This window comes from Oncorhynchus nerka, linkage group LG24 (genome assembly GCF_034236695.1).
Source record: "Oncorhynchus nerka isolate Pitt River linkage group LG24, Oner_Uvic_2.0, whole genome shotgun sequence".
NCBI classification, from domain to species: Eukaryota; Metazoa; Chordata; class Actinopteri; order Salmoniformes; family Salmonidae; genus Oncorhynchus; species Oncorhynchus nerka.
Window position 1 is genome coordinate 91,328,177 of NC_088419.1, and position 22,949 is coordinate 91,351,125.

The 22,949-nt window shown below is 39.1% G+C and overlaps 1 protein-coding gene across 1 annotated transcript in view; it reads right to left on the reverse strand.

Annotated features, from left to right (window-relative positions):
- Positions 1-22,949, reverse strand: part of atf6 (activating transcription factor 6) — a 133,036-nt gene that overhangs the window by 43,801 nt on the left and 66,286 nt on the right. The window contains exons 13-14 of the mRNA XM_065009313.1: positions 14,260-14,324; positions 10,554-10,665 (exon numbers count right to left, since the gene is read on the reverse strand). Of these exons, the coding sequence (XP_064865385.1) occupies positions 10,554-10,665; positions 14,260-14,324 (177 nt within the window). The remainder of the gene's footprint in view (positions 1-10,553; positions 10,666-14,259; positions 14,325-22,949) is intronic.

The window sequence follows — 22,949 nt, forward strand, 5'->3', positions numbered from 1 at the left end:
ATTCGGTGTCCTGTGTGAATCTAAGTGTGCGTTCTCTAATTCTCTCCTCTCTTTCTTTCTCTCTCTCGGAGGACCTGAGCCCTAGGACCATGCCCCAGGACTACCTGACATGATGACTCCTTGCTGTCCCCAGTCCACCTGGCCATGCTGCTGCTCCAGTTTCAACTGGCCTGGGCCCTAGGACCATGTCCCAGGACTACCTGACATGATGACTCCTTGCTGTCCCCAGTCCACCTGGCCATGCTGCTGCTCCAGTTTCAACTGTTCTGCCTTACTATTATTCAACCATGCTGGTCATTTATGAACATTTGAACATCTTGGCCACGTTCTGTTATAATCTCCACCCGGCACAGCCAGAAGAGGACTGGCCACCCCACATATGCTCTCTCTAATTCTCTCTTTCTTTCTCGGAGGACCTGAGCCCTAGGACCGTGCCCCAGGACTACCTGACATGATGACTCCTTGCTGTCCCCAGTCCACCTGACTGTGCTGCTGCTCCAGTTTCAACTGTTCTGCCTTATTATTATTCGACCATGCTGGTCATTTATGAACATTTGAACATCTTGGTCATGTTCTGTTATAATCTCTACCCGGCACAGCCAGAAGAGGACTGGCCACCCCACATAGCCTGGTTCCTCTCTAGGTTTCTTCCTAGGTTTTGGCCTTTCTAGGGAGTTTTTCCTAGCCACCGTGCTTTTACACCTGCATTGTTTGCTGTTTGGGGTTTTAGGCTGGGTTTCTGTACAGCACTTTGAGATATCAGCTGATGTACGAAGGGCTATATAAATACATTTGATTTGATTTGATTGATGATGGTGGTGGTGGTAGTAGTGGTAGTAGTAGTAGTAGTAATGATAATGGTGGTGGTAGTGGTGGTAGTAGTAGTAGTAGTAATGATGATGGTGGTGGTAGTAGTAGTAGTAGTAATGATGGTGGTGGTAGTAGTAGTAGTAGTAATGATAATGGTGGTAGTAGTAGTAGTAATGATGATGGTGGTAGTGGTGGTAGTAGTAGTAGTAGTAATAATGATGGTGGTAGTGGTGGGAGTAGTAGTAGTAGTAATGATGATGGTAGTGGTGGTGGGAGTAGTAATGATGATGGTAGTGGTGGTGGGAGTAGTAATGATGATGGTAGTGGTGGTGGGAGTAGTAATGATGATGGTGGTGGTAGTGGTGGGAGTAGTAGTAGTAGTAATGATGATGGTGGTGGTAGTGGTAGCAGTAGTAATGATGATGGTGGTGGTAGCAGTAGTAATGATGATGGTGGTGGTAGTAGTAGTAGTAGTAGTAGTAATTATGATGATGATGGTGGTAGTGGTGGGAGTAGTAGTAGTAATTATGCTGGTAATAGTAGATATATCAGAGGTATAACTGATACTAGTGGTAATGGTAGTAGTAGAGATATAAATTATACTAGTGGTAATGGTAGAAGTAGAGATATAAATGATACTAGTGGTAATGGTAGTAGTAGTAGTAGAGATATAAATGATACTAGTGGTAATGGTAGTATAGTAGTAGTAGTAGAGCTATAAATGTTACCCGTGGTAATGGTAGTAGTAGTAGAGATATAAATGATACTAGTGGTAATGGTAGTAGTAGTAGAGATATAAATCATACTAGTGGTAATGGTAGTAGTAGAGATATAAATGTTACTAGTGGTAATGGTAGTAGTAGTAGAGATATAAATGTTACTAGTGGTAATGGTAGTAGTAGTAGAGATATAAATGTTACTAGTGGTAATGGTAGTATTAGTAGAGATATAAATACTACTAGTGGTAATGGTAGTATTAGTAGAGATATAAATGATACTAGTGGTAATGGTAGTAGTAGTAGAGATATAAATTATACTAGTGGTAATGGTAGTAGTAGAGATATAAATGTTACTAGTGGTAATGGTAGTAGTAGAGATATAAATGCTACTAGTGGTAATGGTAGTAGTAGTAGAGATATAAATGATACTAGTGGTAATGGTAGTATAGTAGTAGTAGAGATATAAATGTTACTAGTGGTAATGGTAGTAGTAGAGATATAAATGCTACTAGTGGTAATGGTAGTAGTAGTAGAGATATAAATGCTACTAGTGGTAATGGTAGTAGTAGAGATATAAATGCTACTAGTGGTAATGGTAGTAGTAGTAGAGATATAAATGATACTAGTGGTAATGGTAGTATAGTAGTAGTAGAGATATAAATGTTACTAGTGGTAATGGTAGTAGTAGAGATATAAATGCTACTAGTGGTAATGGTAGTAGTAGTAGAGATATAAATACTACTAGTGGTAATGGTAGTAGTAGAGATATAAATGCTACTAGTGGTAATGGTAGTAGTAGAGATATAAATGATACTAGTGGTAATGGTAGTAGTAGAGATATAAATGATACTAGTGGTAATGGTAGTAGTAGAGATATAAATGTTACTAGTGGTAATGGTAGTAGTAGAGATATAAATAATACTAGTGGTAATGGTAGTAGTAGAGATATAAATGCTACTAGTGGTAATGGTAGTAGTAGAGATATAAATTATACTAGTGGTAATGGTAGTAGTAGAGATATAAATGCTACTAGTGGTAATGGTAGTAGTAGAGATATACATTATACTAGTGGTAATGGTAGTAGTAGAGATATAAATGCTACTAGTGGTAATGGTAGTAGTAGTAGAGATATAAATGCTACTAGTGGTAATGGTAGTAGTAGTAGAGATATAAATGCTACTAGTGGTAATGGTAGTAGTAGTAGTAGTAGAGATATAAATGCTACTAGTGGTAATGGTAGTAGTAGTAGTAGTAGAGATATAAATGCTACTAGTGGTAATGGTAGTAGTAGTAGTAGTAGAGATATAAATTATACTAGTGGTAATGGTGGTAGAGATATTAGAGGTAGTAATGCTACTAGTGGTAATGGTGGTAGAGATATTAGAGGTAGTAATGCTACTAGTGGTAATGGTAGTAGAGATATTAGAGGTAGTAATGTTACTAGTGGTAATGGTAGTAGTAGTAGAGATATAAATGATACTAGTGGTAGTAGTAGTAGTAGAGATATAAATGCTACTAGTGGTAATGGTAGTAGTAGTAGTAGAGATATAAATGTTACTAGTGGTAATGGTAGTAGTAGTAGTAGAGATATAAATGCTACTAGTGGTAATGGTAGTATTACTAGTAGTAGAGATATAAATGCTACTAGTGGTAATGGTAGTAGTAGTAGAGATATAAATGATACTAGTGGTAATGGTAGTATATATATTAGAGGTATAAATACTACTAGTGGTAATGGTGGTAGAGATATTAGAGGTAGTAATGCTACTAGTGGTAATGGTGGTAGAGATATTAGAGGTATAAATGATACTAGTGGTAATGGTGGTAGAGATATTAGAGGTATAAATACTACTAGTGGTAATGGTAGTAGAGATATTAGAGGTATAAATGATACTAGTGGTAATGGTGGTAGAGATATTAGAGGTATACATGCTACTAGTGGTAATGGTGGTAGAGATATTAGAGGTATAAATGATACTAGTGGTAATAGTGGTAGAGATATTAGAGGTATAAATACTACTAGTGGTAATGGTAGTAGAGATATTAGAGGTATAAATGATACTAGTGGTAATGGTGGTAGAGATATCAGAGGTAGTAATGCTACTAGTGGTAATGGTAGTAGAGATATTAGAGGTAGTAATGCTACTAGTGGTAATGCTAGTAGAGATATTAGAGGTAGTAATGCTACTAGTGGTAATGGTGGTAGAGATATTAGAGGTAGTAATGCTACTAGTGGTAATGGTGGTAGAGATATTAGAGGTAGTAATGCTACTAGTGGTAATGGTGGTAGAGATATTAGAGGTAGTAATGTTACTAGTGGTAATGGTAGTAGTAGTAGAGATATAAATGATACTAGTGGTAATGGTGGTAGAGATATTAGAGGTATAAATGATACTAGTGGTAATGGTAGTAGAGATATTAGAGGTAGTAATGTTACTAGTGGTAATGGTAGTAGTAGTAGAGATATAAATGCTACTAGTGGTAATGGTGGTAGAGATATTAGAGGTAGTAATGCTACTAGTGGTAATGGTGGTAGAGATATTAGAGGTAGTAATGCTACTAGTGGTAATGGTAGTAGAGATATTAGAGGTAGTAATGTTACTAGTGGTAATGGTAGTAGAGATATTAGAGGTAGTAATGCTACTAGTGGTAATGGTAGTAGAGATATTAGAGGTAGTAATGCTACTAGTGGTAATGGTGGTAGAGATATTAGAGGTAGTAATGTTACTAGTGGTAATGGTAGTAGAGATATTAGAGGTAGTAATGCTACTAGTGGTAATGGTAGTAGAGATATTAGAGGTAGTAATGCTACTAGTGGTAATGGTAGTAGAGATATTAGAGGTAGTAATGTTACTAGTGGTAATGGTAGTAGAGATATTAGAGGTAGTAATGTTACTAGTGGTAATGGTAGTAGAGATATTAGAGGTAGTAATGCTACTAGTGGTAATGGTAGTAGAGACATTAGAGGTAGTAATGCTACTAGTGGTAATGGTAGTAGAGATATTAGAGGTAGTAATGCTACTAGTGGTAATGGTGGTAGAGATATTAGAGGTAGTAATGCTACTAGTGGTAATGGTGGTAGAGATATTAGAGGTAGTAATGCTACTAGTGGTAATGGTGGTAGAGATATTAGAGGTAGTAATGCTACTAGTGGTAATGGTAGTAGAGATATTAGAGGTAGTAATGCTACTAGTGGTAATGGTAGTAGAGATATTAGAGGTAGTAATGCTACTAGTGGTAATGGTAGTAGAGATATTAGAGGTAGTAATGCTACTAGTGGTAATGGTAGTAGAGATATTAGAGGTAGTAATGCTACTAGTGGTAATGGTAGTAGAGATATTAGAGGTAGTAATACTACTAGTGGTAATGGTGGTAGATATATTAGAGGTAGTAATGCTACTAGTGGTAATGGTAGTAGAGATATTAGAGGTATAAATGATACTAGTGGTAATGGTAGTAGAGATATTAGAGGTAGTAATGCTACTAGTGGTAATGGTAGTAGAGATATTAGAGGTAGTAATGTTACTAGTGGTAATGGTAGTAGAGATATTAGAGGTAGTAATGCTACTAGTGGTAATGGTAGTAGAGATATTAGAGGTAGTAATGCTACTAGTGGTAATGGTAGTATTAGTGCTAATAATAGTGGTGGTAGCATTCATGTGTAGTAATAATGGTAGTAGAGATATTAGAGGTAGTAATGCTACTAGTGGTAATGGTAGTATTAGTGCTAATAATAGTGGTGGTAGCATTCATGTGTAGTAATAATGGTAGTAGAGATATTAGTAGAGATAGTAATGCTACTAGTGGTAATGGTAGTATTAGTGCTAATAATAGTGGTGGTAGCATTCATGTGTAGTAATAATGGTAGTAGAGATATTAGAGGTAGTAATGCTACTAGTGGTAATGGTAGTATTAGTGCTAATAATAGTGGTGGTAGCATTCATGTGTAGTAATAATGGTAGTAGAGATATTAGAGGTAGTAATGCTACTAGTGGTAATGGTAGTATTAGTGCTAATAATAGTGGTGGTAGCATTCATGTGTAGTAATAATGGTAGTAGAGATATTAGAGGTAGTAATGCTACTAGTGGTAATGGTAGTATTAGTGCTAATAATAGTGGTGGTAGCATTCATGTGTAGTAATAATGGTAGTAGAGATATTAGAGGTAGTAATGCTACTAGTGGTAATGGTAGTATTAGTGCTAATAATAGTGGTGGTAGCATTCATGTGTAGTAATAATGGTAGTAGAGATATTAGAGGTAGTAATGCTACTAGTGGTAATGGTAGTAGAGATATTAGAGGTAGTAATGCTACTAGTGGTAATGGTAGTAGAGATATTAGAGGTAGTAATGCTACTAGTGGTAATGGTAGTATTAGTGCTAATAATAGTGGTGGTAGCATTCATGTGTAGTAATAATGGTAGTAGAGATATTAGAGGTAGTAATGCTACTAGTGGTAATGGTAGTATTAGTGCTAATAATAGTGGTGGTAGCATTCATGTGTAGTAATAATGGTAGTAGAGATATTAGAGGTAGTAATGCTACTAGTGGTAATGGTAGTATTAGTGCTAATAATAGTGGTGGTAGCATTCATGTGTAGTAATAATGGTAGTAGAGATATTAGAGGTAGTAATGCTACTAGTGGTAATGGTAGTATTAGTGCTAATAATAGTGGTGGTAGCATTCATGTGTAGTAATAATGGTAGTAGTTCATATTATTTAGTAGATTATCCTATTACTCTTCACTGTTACTATTTGATTGTTATTTAAAATTATTTTAAATCACTTTTAACCTGTTGCTTCTACTCGGGATGCTTGCGTCCCAACTAGAGCTCTGGAAATGCAAATGCGCTACGCTAAATGCTAATAGTATTAGTTAAAACTCAAAAGTTCATTAAAATACACATGCAGGGTATCGAATTAAAGCTACACTCGTTGTGAATCCAGGCAACAAGTCAGATTTTTAAAATGCTTTTCGGCGAAAGCATGAGAAGCTATTATCTGATAGCATGCAACACCCCAAAAGACCCACAGGGGACGTAAACAAAATAATTAGCATTTCGGCGTTACACAAACCGCACAATAAAATAGAAAACATTCATTACCTTTCACCATCTTCTTTGTTGGCACTCCTAGATGTCCCATAAACACTATTTGGGTCTTTATTTCGATTAAATCGGTCCATATAAAGCCTAGATATCGTTATATGTAGACTGTGTGATAAACGAAAAAAACAACGTTTCAAAACGTAATGTCATTTTTTTAAATTCAAAAAGTTGACGATAAACTTTCACAAAACACTTCGAAATACGTTTGTAATGCAACTTTAGGTATTAGTAAACGTTAATAAGCGATAAAATTCATCAGGAGGCGATGTAAAGATCATTAGCTGTCCGTCTGGAAAAATGTCCGGCTAGAAACTCAACGAAAATATCCGGTCCTAGACCGGAGGAGATACGGTGTCCTGTATGTGTTTGACCAAGAAAAAACTCGAAGGGAAATGACAAGACTCTAGACACCGTGTGGAAACTGTAGGTACTGCAACCTCAGTCAATTAATTGTGGTTCACGTTTATTTATGGGTTCAAGTAGCGCATGGATATATTTTCCCATTTTCAGTGATCAGTTTTTCCTGTGCTTTTCGATGTAAATGCCGTTCTGGTAAAGCCACAGCAGTGATTTAACCAGTTTTTTAAACGTCTGAGTGTTTTCTATCCACACAGACTAAGCAAATGCATATACTATATTCCTGGCATGAGTAGCAGGGCGCTGAAATGTTGCGCGATTTTTAACAGAATGTTCAAAAAAGTAGAGGGTCGACTTAAGAGGTTAAATTATTATAATTCATTATTTTATTACAATGTCAAATCAAATCAAATTTTATTAGTCACATGCGCCGACTACAACAGGTGCAGACCTTACAGTGAAATGCTTACTTTACGAGCCCCAAACCAACAATGAAGTTAAAAGAAAATAAGGATAAGAATAACAGATAAATGTAACAAGTAATTAAATGCGGTAGCAGAGAGAACAGTCTATGACTAGGGTGGCTAGAGTCTGACAATTTTTAGGGCCTTCCTCTGACACCACCTGGTATAGAGGTCCTGGATGGCAGGAAGCTTGGCCCCAGTAATGTACTGGGCTGTTCGCACTACCCTCTGTAGTGCCTTGCGGTCAGAGGCCGAGCAGTTGCCATACCAGGCTGTGATGCAACCAGTCAGGACGCTCTCGATGGTGCAGCTGTAGAACCTTTTGAGGACCTGAGGATCCATGCCAAATCTTTTCAGTCTCCTGGGGGGGAATAGGTTTTGTCGTGCCCTCTTCACAACAGTCTTGGTGTGCCAAGGAACTTGAAGCTCTCAACCTGCTCCACTGCAGCCCCGTCGATGAGAGCGGGGGCGTGCTCGGTCCTCTTTTTCCTGTAGTCCACAATCATCTCCTTTGTTTTGATCACGTTGAGGGAGAGATAGTTGTCCTTGCATCACACGGCCAGGTCTCTGACCTCCTCCCTATCGTCGTTGATCAGGCGACACTGTTGTGTCGTCGGCAAATTTAATGATGGTGTTGGAGTCGTGCCTGGCTGTGCAGTCATGAGTGAACAGGGAGTACAGGAGGGGACTGAGCACGCACCCCTGAGGGGCCCCTGTGTTGAGGATCAGCGTGGCGGATGTGTTGTTACCTACCCTTCCCACCTGCGGGGCGGCCTATCACGAAGTCCAGGATCCAGTTGCAGTGGGAGGTGTTTCGTCCCAGGGTCCTTAGCTTAGTGATGAGCTTTGAGGGCACTATGGTGTTGAAAGCTGAGCTGTAGTCAATGAATAGCAATCTCATATAGGTGTTCCTTTTGTCCAGGTGGGAAAGGGCAGTGTGGAGTGCAATAGAGATTGCATCACCTGTGGATCTGTTGGGGTGGTATGCAAATTGGAGTGGGTCTAGGGTTTCTGGGATGAGGGCCTTTCAAAGCACTTCATGGCTACAGATGTGAGCGTTATGGGTCGGTAGTCATTTAGGCAGGTTACCTTAGTGTTCTTTGGCACAGGGACTATGGTGGTCTGCTTAAAACTTGTTGGTATTACAGACTCGGACAGGGAGAGGTTGAAAATGTCAGTGAAGACACTTGCCAGTTGGTCAGCGCATGCTCTGAGTACACGTCTGGCCCTGCGGCCTTGTGAATGGTGACCTGTTTAAAAGGTCTGCGGAGAGTGTGATGTATGTATATTGTATACATTGTTGCTCATGGCAATAAAGCAGCTTGAATTAGAGAGAGCGAGAGAAAAAGAGAAAGAGAGAAAGAAAGAGAGAGAGAGAGACAGAGCCTAGAGGTGGTGAGAAGCAGGTCAGTTTTAATCCTCCGGTCTGTTCCGACTCAGCCTTTGGCCACAGCACCATGAACACGTCTTTGTTTGAACGGACGACGGGAAGAGTTTCAAATTTACAAGCCTGTTTTCGACTGCAATTAGTCATTACCTAACATTAGCTATTTTTCCAATAAACAATGTCATTAAGTGTCCTTTTTTCTCAGTCTTTGGCCCAGTTTAGAGTGTCTGGAAGTACAGCGGTAGAGTCTACAAAGGCATGGAACGGAGAACATGGGGATCCAGGGCTTTATGGAAGTAATTACAATTATAATTTAGGGAAACTTGTGCAACCTTTAACAGATTTGGTCTCCTTTTGTTTAGTCAGAGCTAGAGCACAAGAAGTGTGTACGGGAGAGGTCAATCCAGGCTAGGTTACGTAGACCTGTGTCTGCTCGCCAGGATTGGGTATGTTACTTTCTAAATGGAATCTGTTACAGTTATTAGTTTCCTGTCCAAAATTGATATCAGTAAACGTAACTTTCAGATTACCCAAACTCAGTAACGTAATCGGATTACTTTCAGTTACTTTTTTCTTATTACTTTCCTCTTAAGAGACATTAGAAGACGACAAAAATTATCCATCAAACACATTTGGTGTGTCATCATAGAGGTCTCCGATTGGTGGTCATCACTTGGTGTGTCACCATAGAGGTCTCTGATTGGTGGTCAGACTCTCTCAGGTAAAACAAAGTTAAACTCAGTAGTGAAGTGTGGGTAAAATCACCGGGGAAGCTTTCTCCAGAAGAAAAATTCATATTACAACCTGTTCTTTGATAAGTGAGTTGTTCGCTGTATAACCTGATAGCTCATAGGACTTGGAAAAAGGGGAGTCGTACACTCTAGGAGCTCAGATGCAATACTTGTATAACCAACGTTTCGACAGCCAAACTGTCTTCATATGCCTTGCCAACGTGATATATAGGCCTTAAGACGAGACAATAAGCAGAATAAATTCAACCACATCTTTGTTTCATCAAAAAAAACAGAGAGTAACCCCTAGACACAGTTTAACTGATGATTATGAATGGCCTGGGGATAGGCTGGAAAGAGGAACTACACCCTTCCTTCCCTTCTCACCCAAATCCAAACCTTAACACAGACAGAGGTGTGAGCTGATTGATACTAACGTCTTGGACCTGGCCCCTGGATGTAGATTAGACCTAATAGCCTGTGTCTCAGTGTCTGATGACTTTACGGGCTTTCACCCTGCATCTGTGATGTTCTGCCTAGACAATACATAACAGACATGTACATAGATCTCTCTCTCTCTCAGAGAAAACATCAGATCTGTCCTTTAGAAGAGAGAGGAGCACACAGGGTGGCCAAGAACAGCGGAGCAGTCGATCCATCTGTATTCCATCAGCATTTGCAGTGTTTTTCCTTGTATATGTTATTAATAATCCATAAATTGATCCATCTGTATTCCATCAGCATTTGCAGTGTTTCTCTAACCAGCCCTAGGGACGTGGAAATAATGTCTCTGGAAGCCTGCTACTAAATCCACCCCTTAGTTGAATTATATTACTGAATAGATGTCACCTATCAAACATTATTTTATGTGAACTAGCCAGCAGGTATAGATTACGTTTAGGTTACCTTTGAAGTTGTATAATACGTATAAATAACTTCAATCGAATGAACGACAGTTCTAAAGTCATTCCAAGCTCACCCTGCGGAAAGACACCACGTAGAAGGTGTCTCCACGGCGATGGATCTCGTCAAAGAAGTCGTTGTAGGTGCGGTGAGGAGCGAAGTACACCTGCAGCTCATTACCTGGGCTCCTGTGGGGGGGAGGGACAAATACAATATTTACTTCAGTTACAGGCTCTGCTGTATACAACAAACACCAGAACGGATTCTAAACTCCTTTCCTCAGGGACATTTGCATGAATATGCAGTTGAGGTTTTGTTTTCACAGGAATCAAACATGTGCATTCTTGCAATACAAGATGAATAACAGACTTAATACATTTTGACAGAGTTTTTCAAATCTACAGCCAAAACATCAGGAGAATGCACTACTACACACCAGCCTCTGTCTTAGTACCTCACGAGCCCTAGTCACACGAGCCCTAGTCACACGAGCCCATGTCACACGAGCCCATGTCACACGAGCCCATGTCACACGAGCCCATGTCACACGAGCCCTAGCCACACGAGCCCTAGCCACACGAGCCCTAGCCACACGAGCCCTAGCCACACGAGCCCTAGCCACACGAGCCCTAGCCACACGAGCCCTAGCCACACGAGCCCTAGCCACACGAGCCCTAGCCACACGAGCCCTAGCCACACGAGCCCTAGCCACACGAGCCCTAGCCACACGAGCCCTAGCCACACGAGCCCAAGTCACACGAGCCCTAGTCACACGAGCCCTAGACACACGAGCCCTAGACACACGAGCCCTAGTCACACGAGCCCTAGTCACACGAGCCCTAGTCACACGAGCCCTAGTCACACGAGCCCTAGTCACACGAGCCCTAGTCACACGAGCCCTAGTCACACGAGCCCTAGTCACACGAGCCCTAGTCACACGAGCCCTAGTCACACGAGCCCTAGTCACACAAGCCCTAGTCACACAAGCCCTAGTCACACAAGCCCTAGTCACACAAGCCCTAGTCACTGATCACGTTTACACACTAATATCCTGTTATTATTCGTGATACTTAACGTCATATCCCGTTTACAATAACCCCAAAAAACAATGTCTCCCGGTCATGAGAAACCTGGATAATATGCCTGGGATATGCTGATCTTAGACGGGATACTCCGGCATGTAAACATCTTCTCCCGTTTAGTGTTGTTTTAAAAAATGTGTGGTCTGCACAGGGTCAGTTTCATATATCATTGTTGTTGTGTGATAATGTTTTCATCTGATTGTCAAACAAATCATTTAAAAAAGTAGGTTACTTGTTCAGTTTGATCCACCATACTAATTCCATCATAAATAGTTCTGCTGATACTCCATACTGGACCGTATAGTCTACTGGCTTAGGCTACTTTCACCCCCATTTAGATATGTTTCTGCTAGTATGTTTCTGCTAGTATGTTTCTGCTAGTATGTTTCTGCTCGTATGTTTCTGCTCGTATGTTTCTGCTCGTATGTTTCTGCTAGTATGTTTCTGCTAGTATGTTTCTGCTAATATGTTTCTGCTAGTATGTTTCTGCTAGTATGTTTCTGTTAGTATGTTTCTGCTAATATGTTTCTGCTAGTATGTTTCTGCTAATATGTTTCTGCTAGTATGTTTCTGCTAATATGTTTCTGCTAGTATGTTTCTGCTAGTATGTTTCTGCTAGTATGTTTCTGCTAGTATGTTTCTGCTAATATGTTTCTGCTAATATGCTTCTGCTAATATGTTTTTGCTAATAATTTACGACATTTAGTAGGCCATATTACTATAATTTATGACATTTGGTAGGCCATATTACTATAATTTATGACATTTAGTAGGCCATATTATTATAATTTACGACATTTGGTAGGCCATATTACTATAATTTACGACATTTAGTAGGCCATATTACTATAATTCATGACATTTAGTAGGCCATATTACTATAATTTATGACATTTGGTAGGCCATATTACTATAATTTATGACATTTAGTAGGCCATATTACTATAATTTATGACATTTAGTAGGCCATATTACTATAATTTATGACATAGGCCATTTCTTTGTCAACTATAGTTTGATACACGCAGCTTCTTTTCTATCATAACTTGTTGCCCCAGAAAACTAAATAAACTAGGGCTCAGCTGAATTTTATTTTTATTTTACCTTTATTTAACTAGGCAAGTCAGTTAAAAACAAATTCTTATTTTCAATGACGGCCTACCGGGGAACAGTGGGTTTAACTGCCTTAACTGAATGTCTTACATAGATAGAATGAATGCATTAGTAATCTAGTTTACACCGGCAAAGTTGTCTGTTTCGTTTAGGGACCGGGGAGAAAATACAATACATTTCAAAACAGTGGAAAGATTGTTCCCAAAGCAAAATGTCCAAATGTCATCAGTTTGACCAGTTTTAAGGAAATGAAAAGCTGAGAAAACTTGGAAACATGTTTCTGATAAGACATCAGTTTGTCTTGGGTACAAATTTTGTGGTTGAAATACTGTCTGCTTTCATAATAGTGTCAAATATAACAGTTATATGCACAGCACATGTGTTTTCTCAAGAGATCGTATTTCTCCACTCCTGTTCCCGAGACAAAAAATGTAAAATATATTTAATAATTTTACTGCAAGAAATGCATAATTCTGCATGAGTTAATACTATATTACATGTGAGAGGTTATGGGCCTACAACCAGTGAACATATTTCAGTTACTATTCCAGTTAACCCTAATGAATTTAAATGAAGAATATTCTGTTTATTCATGGCAACAGGGATACTTGTGAGCGGGATATCAAAAAGGTGATCGCGTGATATGAGCTACTATCCGGGAAAAGCATGTAAACGTGGTCCTTCTCTGCAGTCTGTATCCCACTTTAATGACAGACAGTCAGGGGTCAAGGTTAAAGGTTTGGCAAGGCCTGCTACTATGCCCCAGAGTGTCTGGTTGGCCATCAACTTGATTTTCAAATGTGGGAAAGTCAAAAGCATGAGGAAAATGTAGGACCAAAATAACATATGATTGCGAACAAAAACATTAGTCCTCTGGGGGCACAAATACAAAATGTCATATTTAGAATATTTACATTTTTCCATTTCATACTAAAAACATAACTTGTACTGCAAGTGAATATGTCAGTTTTTCATGTTGTATGGTGTCCTGAAAAGTTGAAAGCTATTTTCTAAAATCGGATTTATAAATGGGAAAAGCTTTGCGAGGCCAAAAACTCAAACGTCCAATAAGGCAGATCTAAGAGTGTAAGTCAAAAAGCCATAGATACTCCCAGGCAGACTGACGCAGTAAAGACATATTATAGATACTCCCAGGCAGACTGACGCAGTAAAGACATATTATAGATACTACCAGGCAGACTGACATCTGATAGATACTCCCAGGCAGACTGACGCAGTAAAGACATCTGATAGATACCCCCAGGCAGACTGACGTAGTAAAGACATATTATAGATACTCCCAGGCAGACTGACGCAGTAAAGACATCTTATAGATACTCCCAGGCAGACTGACGCAGTAAAGACATATTATAGATACTACCAGGCAGACTGACATCTGATAGATACTCCCAGGCAGACTGACGCAGTAAAGACATATTATAGATACTCCCAGGCAGACTGACACAGTAAAGACATATTATAGATACTCCCAGGCAGACTGACAGTCTAAACACTGGAATAGGGTAAACATGACATACATCTAGAAATCATATATATTTTGTATATATACACTCCTCCTCCACTCACTTCTCTGTGGAGTCAGTGTACTGGACTGTTAGGACCTGGGACACCTCAGCCTTCTTATTCTCTTTCTGTATGGAGAGAAAGAGACCGAGAGACAGAGAGAGAGAGTTAGTTAGTGGTTAGAACATTTTAATGAAGAAGTGAAAACTACTGGAGATAAATTTGTTGGCTGTGTATGTTGGTACAGTATAGTATATGTCCAGGTGTGTGTGTATGTATGTTGGTACAGTATAGTATATGTCCAGGTGTGTGTGTATGTATGTTGGTACAGTATATGTCCAGGTGTGTGTGTATGTTGGTACAGTATATGTCCAGGTGTGTATGTATGTTGGTACAGTATATGTCCAGGTGTGTATGTATGTTGGTACAGTATATGTCCAGGTGTGTGTGTGTATGTTGGTACAGTATATGTCCAGGTGTGTATGTATGTTGGTACAGTATATGTCCAGGTGTGTATGTATGTTGGTACAGTATATGTCCAGGCGTGTATGTATGTTGGTACAGTATATGTATGTTGGTACAGTATATGTCCAGGTGTGTGTGTATGTATGTTGGTACAGTATATGTCCATGTATGTTGGTACAGTATATGTCCATGTTGGTACAGTATATGTCCAGGTGTGTATGTATGTTGGTACAGTATATGTCCAGGCGTGTATGTATGTTGGTACAGTATATGTATGTTGGTACAGTATATGTCCAGGTGTGTGTGTATGTATGTTGGTACAGTATATGTCCAGGTGTGTGTGTATGTATGTTGGTACAGTATATGTCCAGGTGTGTATGTATGTTGGTACAGTATATGTCCAGGTGTGTATGTATGTTGGTACAGTATATGTCCAGGCGTGTATGTATGTTGGTACAGTATATGTCCAGGCGTGTATGTATGTTGTTACAGTATATGTCCAGGCGTGTATGTATGTTGGTACAGTATATGTCCAGGTGTGTATGTATGTTGGTACAGTATATGTCCAGGTGTGTGTGTATGTTGGTACAGTATATGTCCAGGCGTGTATGTATGTTGGTACAGTATATGTCCAGGTGTGTGTGTATGTTGGTACAGTATATGTCCAGGCGTGTATGTATGTTGTTACAGTATATGTCCAGGTGTGTATGTATGTTGTTACAGTATATGTCCAGGCGTGTATGTGTTTTCATCCCACACAGTCAATGACAAGCTCCCTGGCCTCTTATCCAGCAGAGAGCTGGGTGACACTCTATCCCTTTCAGGAAGACGGCACATCACCAAGGCTGTGTTTACACAGGCAGCCCAATTCAGAGGTTTTTTTTTACACTAATTGGTCTTTTGACAAATCAGATCACATCTTTTGCCAATAATTGGTCTTTTGACAAATCAGATCACATCTTTTGCCAATAATTGGGCAAAAGATCAGAATCGGGCTTCCTGTGTAAACACAGCCCAAGTCACTGATCACCTCTACCTCAGGGGCCATGCCAGCCACACAGTTTCCCCCAGACAAATGACATCACTCCAGGCATAACTCAAGTGTTTTTCTTGTGGGAGCATAGCTGGGCCCTCCTGGGCTTGGCTTAATGGATGGTTCTCATTAAAACCAAGGCCTTAGGGAAACAGCTAGCTGTGAATACCTCCACAAACAAATGACTCAAAACTAAAAAACAGACATGTCTGTACGATCATTTATTTGAATGAGTAGAAATTAAACCAACAATGCTAATGTTGTTTCGATTCAACTGGGCTGCTAAGACCTTTCCAAGTAGTCATGGTGGGTCAGGGGACTGTGTATGGTAAATGCAGGGAAAACAGAGGTGTGTCATGTTTCAGGGAACTGTGTATGGGGAAACAGGGGGGTGTCATGTTTCAGGGGACTGTGTATGGGGAAACAGGGGGTGTCATGTTTCAGGGGTCACTGTGTATGGGGAAACAGGGGGTGTCATGTTTCAGGGGACTGTGTATGGGGAAACAGGGGGTGTCATGTTTCAGGGAACTGTGTATGGGGAAACAGGGGGTGTCATGTTTCAGGGGACTGTGTATGGGAAACAGGGGGTGTCATGTTTCAGGGGGCTGTGTATGGGGAAACAGGGGTGTGTCATGTTTCAGGGGACTGTGTATGGGGAAACAGGGGTGTGTCATGTTTCAGGGGCTGTGTATGGGGAAACAGGGGTGTGTCATGTTTCAGGGGGCTGTGTATGGTAAATGCAGGAAAACAGAGGTGTGTCATGTTTCAGTGGGCTGTGTATGGTAAATACAGGGAAAACAGAGGTGTGTCATGTTTCAGGGGGCTGTGTATGGTAAATACAGGGAAAACAGGGGGGGTGTCATGTTTCAGGGGGCTGTGTATGGGGAAACAGGGGGTGTCATGTTTCAGGGGACTGTGTATGGGGAAACAGGGGGTGTCATGTTTCAGGGGGCTGTGTATGGGGAAACAGGGGTGTGTCATGTTTCAGGGGGCTGTGTATGGTAAATACAGGGAAAACAGGGGGTGTCATGTTTCAGGGGGCTCTGTATGGGGAAACAGGGGTGTGTCATGTTTCAGGGGCTGTGTATGGTAAATACAGGGAAAACAGGGGGTGTCATGTTTCAGGGGGCTGTGTATGGTAAATACAGGGAAAACAGGGGGTGTCATGTTTCAGGGGGCTGTGTATGGGGAAACAGGGGTGTGTCATGTTTCAGGGGGCTGTGTATGGTAAATACAGGGAAAACAGGGGGTGTCATGTTTCAGGGGGCTCTGTATGGGGAAACAGGGGTGTGTCATGTTTCAGGGGGCTGTGTATGGTAAATACAGGAAAACAGGGGGTGTCATGTTTCAGGGGGCTGTGTATGGTAAATACAGGGAAAACAGGGGGTGTCATGTTTCAGGGGGCTGTGTATGGTAAATACAGGGAAAACAGGGGGTGTCATGTTTCAGGGGGCTGTGTATGGTAAATACAGGGAAAACAGGGGGGTGTCATGTTTCAGGGGACTGTGTATGGTAAATACAGGGAAAACAGGGGGTGTCATGTTTCAGGGGCTGTGTATGGTAAATACAGGGAAAACAGGGGTGTCATGTTTCAGGGGGCTGTGTATGGTAAATACAGGGAAAACAGGGGTGTGTCATGTTTCAGGGGGCTGTGTATGGGGAAACAGGGGTGTGTCATGTTTCAGGGGCTGTGTATGGTAAATACAGGAAAACAGGGGGTGTCATGTTTCAGGGGCTGTGTATGGGGAAAACAGGGGGGTGTCATGTTTCAGGGGACTGTGTATGGTAAATACAGGGAAAACAGGGGGGTGTCATGTTTCAGGGGGCTGTGTATGGTAAATACAGGGAAAACAGGGGGGTGTCATGTTTCAGGGGGCTGTGTATGGGGAAAACAGGGGGGTGTCATGTTTCAGGGGGCTGTGTATGGTAAATACAGGGAAAACAGAGGTGCAGCTCATTGCTGAACAACTCAACTGTTTCCTTTCAGTAGAAACTCACTCAGCCATTCTGACTTAACTAAGCCACAGGTTTCTTGTTGAACAGTTCACCTTACCTGCTTCACATGACAAACTATCAATATTACTTCAATTAGCTAACCTACTAGCTTCACATTACAAACTATCAATATTACTTCAATTAGCTAACCTCCTAGCATCACAATACAAACAAACTATCAATATTACTTCAATTAGCTAACCTCCTAGCTTCACATTACAAACTATCAATATTACTTCAATTAGCTAACCTCCTAGCTTCACATTACAAACTATCAATATTACTTCAATTAGCTAACCTCCTAGCTTCACATTACAAACTATCAATATTACTTCAATTAGCTAACCTCCTAGCTTCACATTACAAACTATCAATATTACTTCAATTAGCTAACCTCTTAGCTTCACACTACAAACTATCAATATTACTTCATTTAGCTAACCTCCTAGCTTCACATTACAAACTATCAATATTACTTCAATTAGCTAACCTCCTAGCTTCACATTACAAACTATCAATATTACTTCAATTAGCTAACCTCCTAGCTTCACAATACAAACTATCAATATTACTTCATTTAGCTAACCTCCTAGCTTCACATTACAAACTATCAATATTACTTCAATTAGCTAACCCCTAGCTTCACATTACAAACTATCAATATTACTTCAATTAGCTAACCTCCTAGCTTCACATTACAAACTATCAATATTACTTCATTTAGCTAACCTCCTAGCTTCACATTACAAACTATCAATATTACAAACTTCAATTAGCTAACCTCCTAGCTTCACATTACAAACTATCAATATTACTTCAATTAGCTAACCTCCTAGCTTCACATGACAAACTATCAATATTACTTCAATTAGCTAACCTCCTAGCTTCACAATACAAACTATCAATATTACTTCAATTAGCTAACCTCCTAGCTTCACATTTACAAACTATCAATATTACTTCAATTAGCTAACCTCCTAGCTTCACATTACAAACTATCAATATTACTTCAATTAGCTAACCTCCTAGCTTCACATTACAAACTATCAATATTACTTCAATTAGCTAACCTCCTAGCTTCACAATACAAACTATCAATATTACTTCAATTAGCTAACCTCCTAGCTTCACATGACAAACTATCAATATTACTTCAATTGGCTAACCTCCTAGCCTCACAATACAAACTATCAATATTACTTCAATTAGCTAACCTCCTAGCTTCACATTTACAAACGATCAATATTACTTCAATTAGCTAACCTCCTACCTTCACATTACAAACTATCAATATTACTTCAATTAGCTAACCTCCTAGCTTCACATTACAAACTATCGATATTACTTCAATTAGCTAACCTCCTAGCTTCACAATACAAACTATCAATATTACTTCAATTAGCTAACCTCCTAGCTTCACAATGACAAACTTCAATATTACTTCATTACAAACTATCAATATTACTTCAATTAGCTAACCTCCTAGCTTCACATTACAAACTATCAATATTACTTCAATTAGCTAACCTCCTAGCTTCACATTACAAACTATCAATATTACTTCAATTAGCTAACCTCCTAGCTTCACATTACAAACTATCAATATTACTTCAATTAGCTAACCTCCTAGCTTCACACTACAAACTATCAATATTACTTCATTTAGCTAACCTCCTAGCTTCACATTACAAACTATCAATATTACTTCAATTAGCTAACCTCCTAGCTTTTGTCAATATTACTTCAATTAGCTAACCTCCTAGCTTCACATTACAAACTATCAATATTACTTCAATAGTTTGTAATATTACTTCAATTAGCTAAGGAGGTTACAAACTATCAATATTACTTCAATTAGCTAACCTCCTAGCTTCACATTACAAACTATCAATATTACTTCAATTGGCTAACCTCCTAGCCTCACAATACAAACTATCAATATTACTTCAATTGGCTAACCTCCTAGCCTCACAATACAAACTATCAATATTACTTCAATTAGCTAACCTCCTAGCTTCACAATACAAACTATCAATATTACTTCAATTAGCTAACCTCCTAGCTTCACATTACAAACTATCAATATTACTTCAATTGGCTAACCTCCTAGCTTCACATTACAAACTATCAATATTACTTCAATTAGCTAACCTACTAGCTTCACATTACAAACTATCAATATTACTTCAATTAGCTAACCTCCTAGCTTCACACTACAAACTATCAATATTACTTCATTTAGCTAACCTCCTAGCTTCACATTACAAACTATCAATATTACTTCAATTAGCTAACCTCCTAGCGTCACATTACAAACTATCAATATTACTTCAATTAGCTAACCTCCTAGCTTCACATGACAAACTATCAATATTACTTCAATTGGCTAACCTCCTAGCCTCACAATACAAACTATCAATATTACTTCAATTGGCTAACCTCCTAGCTTCACATTTACAAACGATCAATATTACTTCAATTAGCTAACCTCCTACCTTCACATTACAAACTATCAATATTACTTCAATTAGCTAACCTCCTAGCTTCACATTACAAACTATCGATATTACTTCAATTAGCTAACCTCCTAGCTTCACAATACAAACTATCAATATTACTTCAATTGGCTAACCTCCTAGCTTCACATGACAAACTATCAATATTACTTCAATTGGCTAACCTCCTAGCCTCACAATACAAACTATCAATATTACTTCAATTAGCTAACCTCCTAGCTTCACATTTACAAACGATCAATATTACTTCAATTAGCTAACCTCCTACCTTCACATTACAAACTATCAATATTACTTCAATTAGCTAACCTCCTAGCTTCACATTACAAACTATCGATATTACTTCAATTAGCTAACCTCCTAGCTTCACAATACAAACTATCAATATTACTTCAATTAGCTAACCTCCTAGCTTCACATTACAAACTATCAATATTACTTCAATTAGCTAACCTCCTAGCTTCACATTACAAACTATCAATATTACTTCAATTAGCTAACCTCCTAGCTTCACATTACAAACTATCAATATTACTTCAATTAGCTAACCTCCTAGCTTCACATTACAAACTATCAATATTACTTCAATTAGCTAACCTCCTAGCTTCACACTACAAACTATCAATATTACTTCATTTAGCTAACCTCCTAGCTTCACATTACAAACTATCAATATTACTTCAATTAGTTTGTAATGTGACGCTAGGAGGTTAGCTAATTGAAGTAATATAGATAGTTTGTAATGTGACGCTAGGAGGTTAGCTATCAATATTACTTCAATTAGCTAACCTCCTAGCTTCACATTACAAACTATCAATATTACTTCAATTGGCTAACCTCCTAGCCTCACAATACAAACTATCAATATTACTTCAATTGGCTAACCTCCTAGCCTCACAATACAAACTATCAATATTACTTCAATTAGCTAACCTCCTAGCTTCACAATACAAACTATCAATATTACTTCAATTAGCTAACCTCCTAGCTTCACATTACAAACTATCAATATTACTTCAATTGGCTAACCTCCTAGCTTCACATTACAAACTATCAATATTACTTCAATTAGCTAACCTCCTAGCTTCACATTACAAACTATCAATATTACTTCAATTAGCTAACCTCCTAGCGTCACATTACAAACTATCAATATTACTTCAATTAGCTAACCTCCTAGCTTCACATTACAAACTATCAATATTACTTCAATTAGCTAACCTCCTAGCTTCACATTACAAACTATCAATATTACTTCAATTGGCTAACCTAGCTTCACATTACAAACTATCAATATTACTTCAATTAGCTAACCTCCTAGCTTCACATTACAAACTATCAATATTACTTCAATTAGCTAACCTCCTAGCGTCACATTACAAACTATCAATATTACTTCAATTAGCTAACCTCCTAGCGTCACATTACAAACTATCAATATTACTTCAATTAGCTAACCTCCTAGCTTCACATTACAAACTATCAATATTACTTCAATTAGCTAACCTCCTAGCTTCAAATTACAAACGTTCAATATTACATCAATTAGCTAACCTCCTAGCTTCACATTACAAACTATCAATATTACTTCATTTAGCTAACCTCCTAGCTTCACATTACAAACGTTCAATATTACTTCAATTAGCTAACCTCCCAGCTTCACAGAACATTAACACAAATACAAATCCTTTCTTGAAACTGAATCATGATAGTCTACTAATGTCCTGTCCAATAAACAAACAAACTGTCCTCAATCTTTCCACCTCTACATCTGTCCAATAAACAAACACTGAGTAGTGGACCTGCCCACTCCTAAAAACACGGTGTAGAGTGGTGCTGTTCTGTGTTGGAATCCTTCAACATGTTGGAATCACAAGAACCCAAGAAGTCTATAGGGGTCCTGGGAAAATATATCTCCATCTTCTCTGACACAGTGCCTGTGTGGACTGGAGTATTGGACTGTCATGGGATAACACGTCCACCCGTCATCAGCAGACATAAGACTGTTTAGATGAGGGCTTTGTTCATTCTTCTAAACAAAGAGGGAGAGAGAGAGAGAGCAGAGGTGAAAGTGATTACTAAAATCTTTCCTCTAACAGTTGTGTTTACTTTCCCAAGACTGCTGGATTAGGTTCATTCCCATGAAGAGAGAGGGAGAGGGGAGGAGGAGGGGGGAGGAAGAGATGGAGAGGGGAGGAGGAGAGGCAGAGAGTGTGGCAGGGTAGAGATCCAAAAGACCTAAGAATTTAAAGCATGAACTGGAGTAACATAACAGATCGGTTATTAAACTGGAGTAACATTACAGATCGGTTATTAAACTGTCGTAACATAACAGATCGGTTACTAAACTGGAGTAACATTACAGATCGGTTATTAAACTGGAGTAACATAACAGATCGGTTATTAAACTGTCGTAACATAACAGATCGGTTATTAAACTGTCGTCACATAACAGATCGGTTACTAAACTGTTGTAACATAACAGATCGTTTACTAAACTGGAGTAACATTACAGATCGGTTACTAAACTGTCGTAACATAACAGATCGGTTATTAAACTGGAGTAACATTACAGATCGGTTATTAAACTGTCGTAACATAACAGATCGGTTACTAAACTGGAGTAACATTACAGATCGGTTACTAAACTGGAGTAACATTACAGATCGGTTATTAAACTGGAGTAACATAACAGATCGGTTGTTAAACTGGAGTAACATTACAGATCGGTTATTAAACTGGAG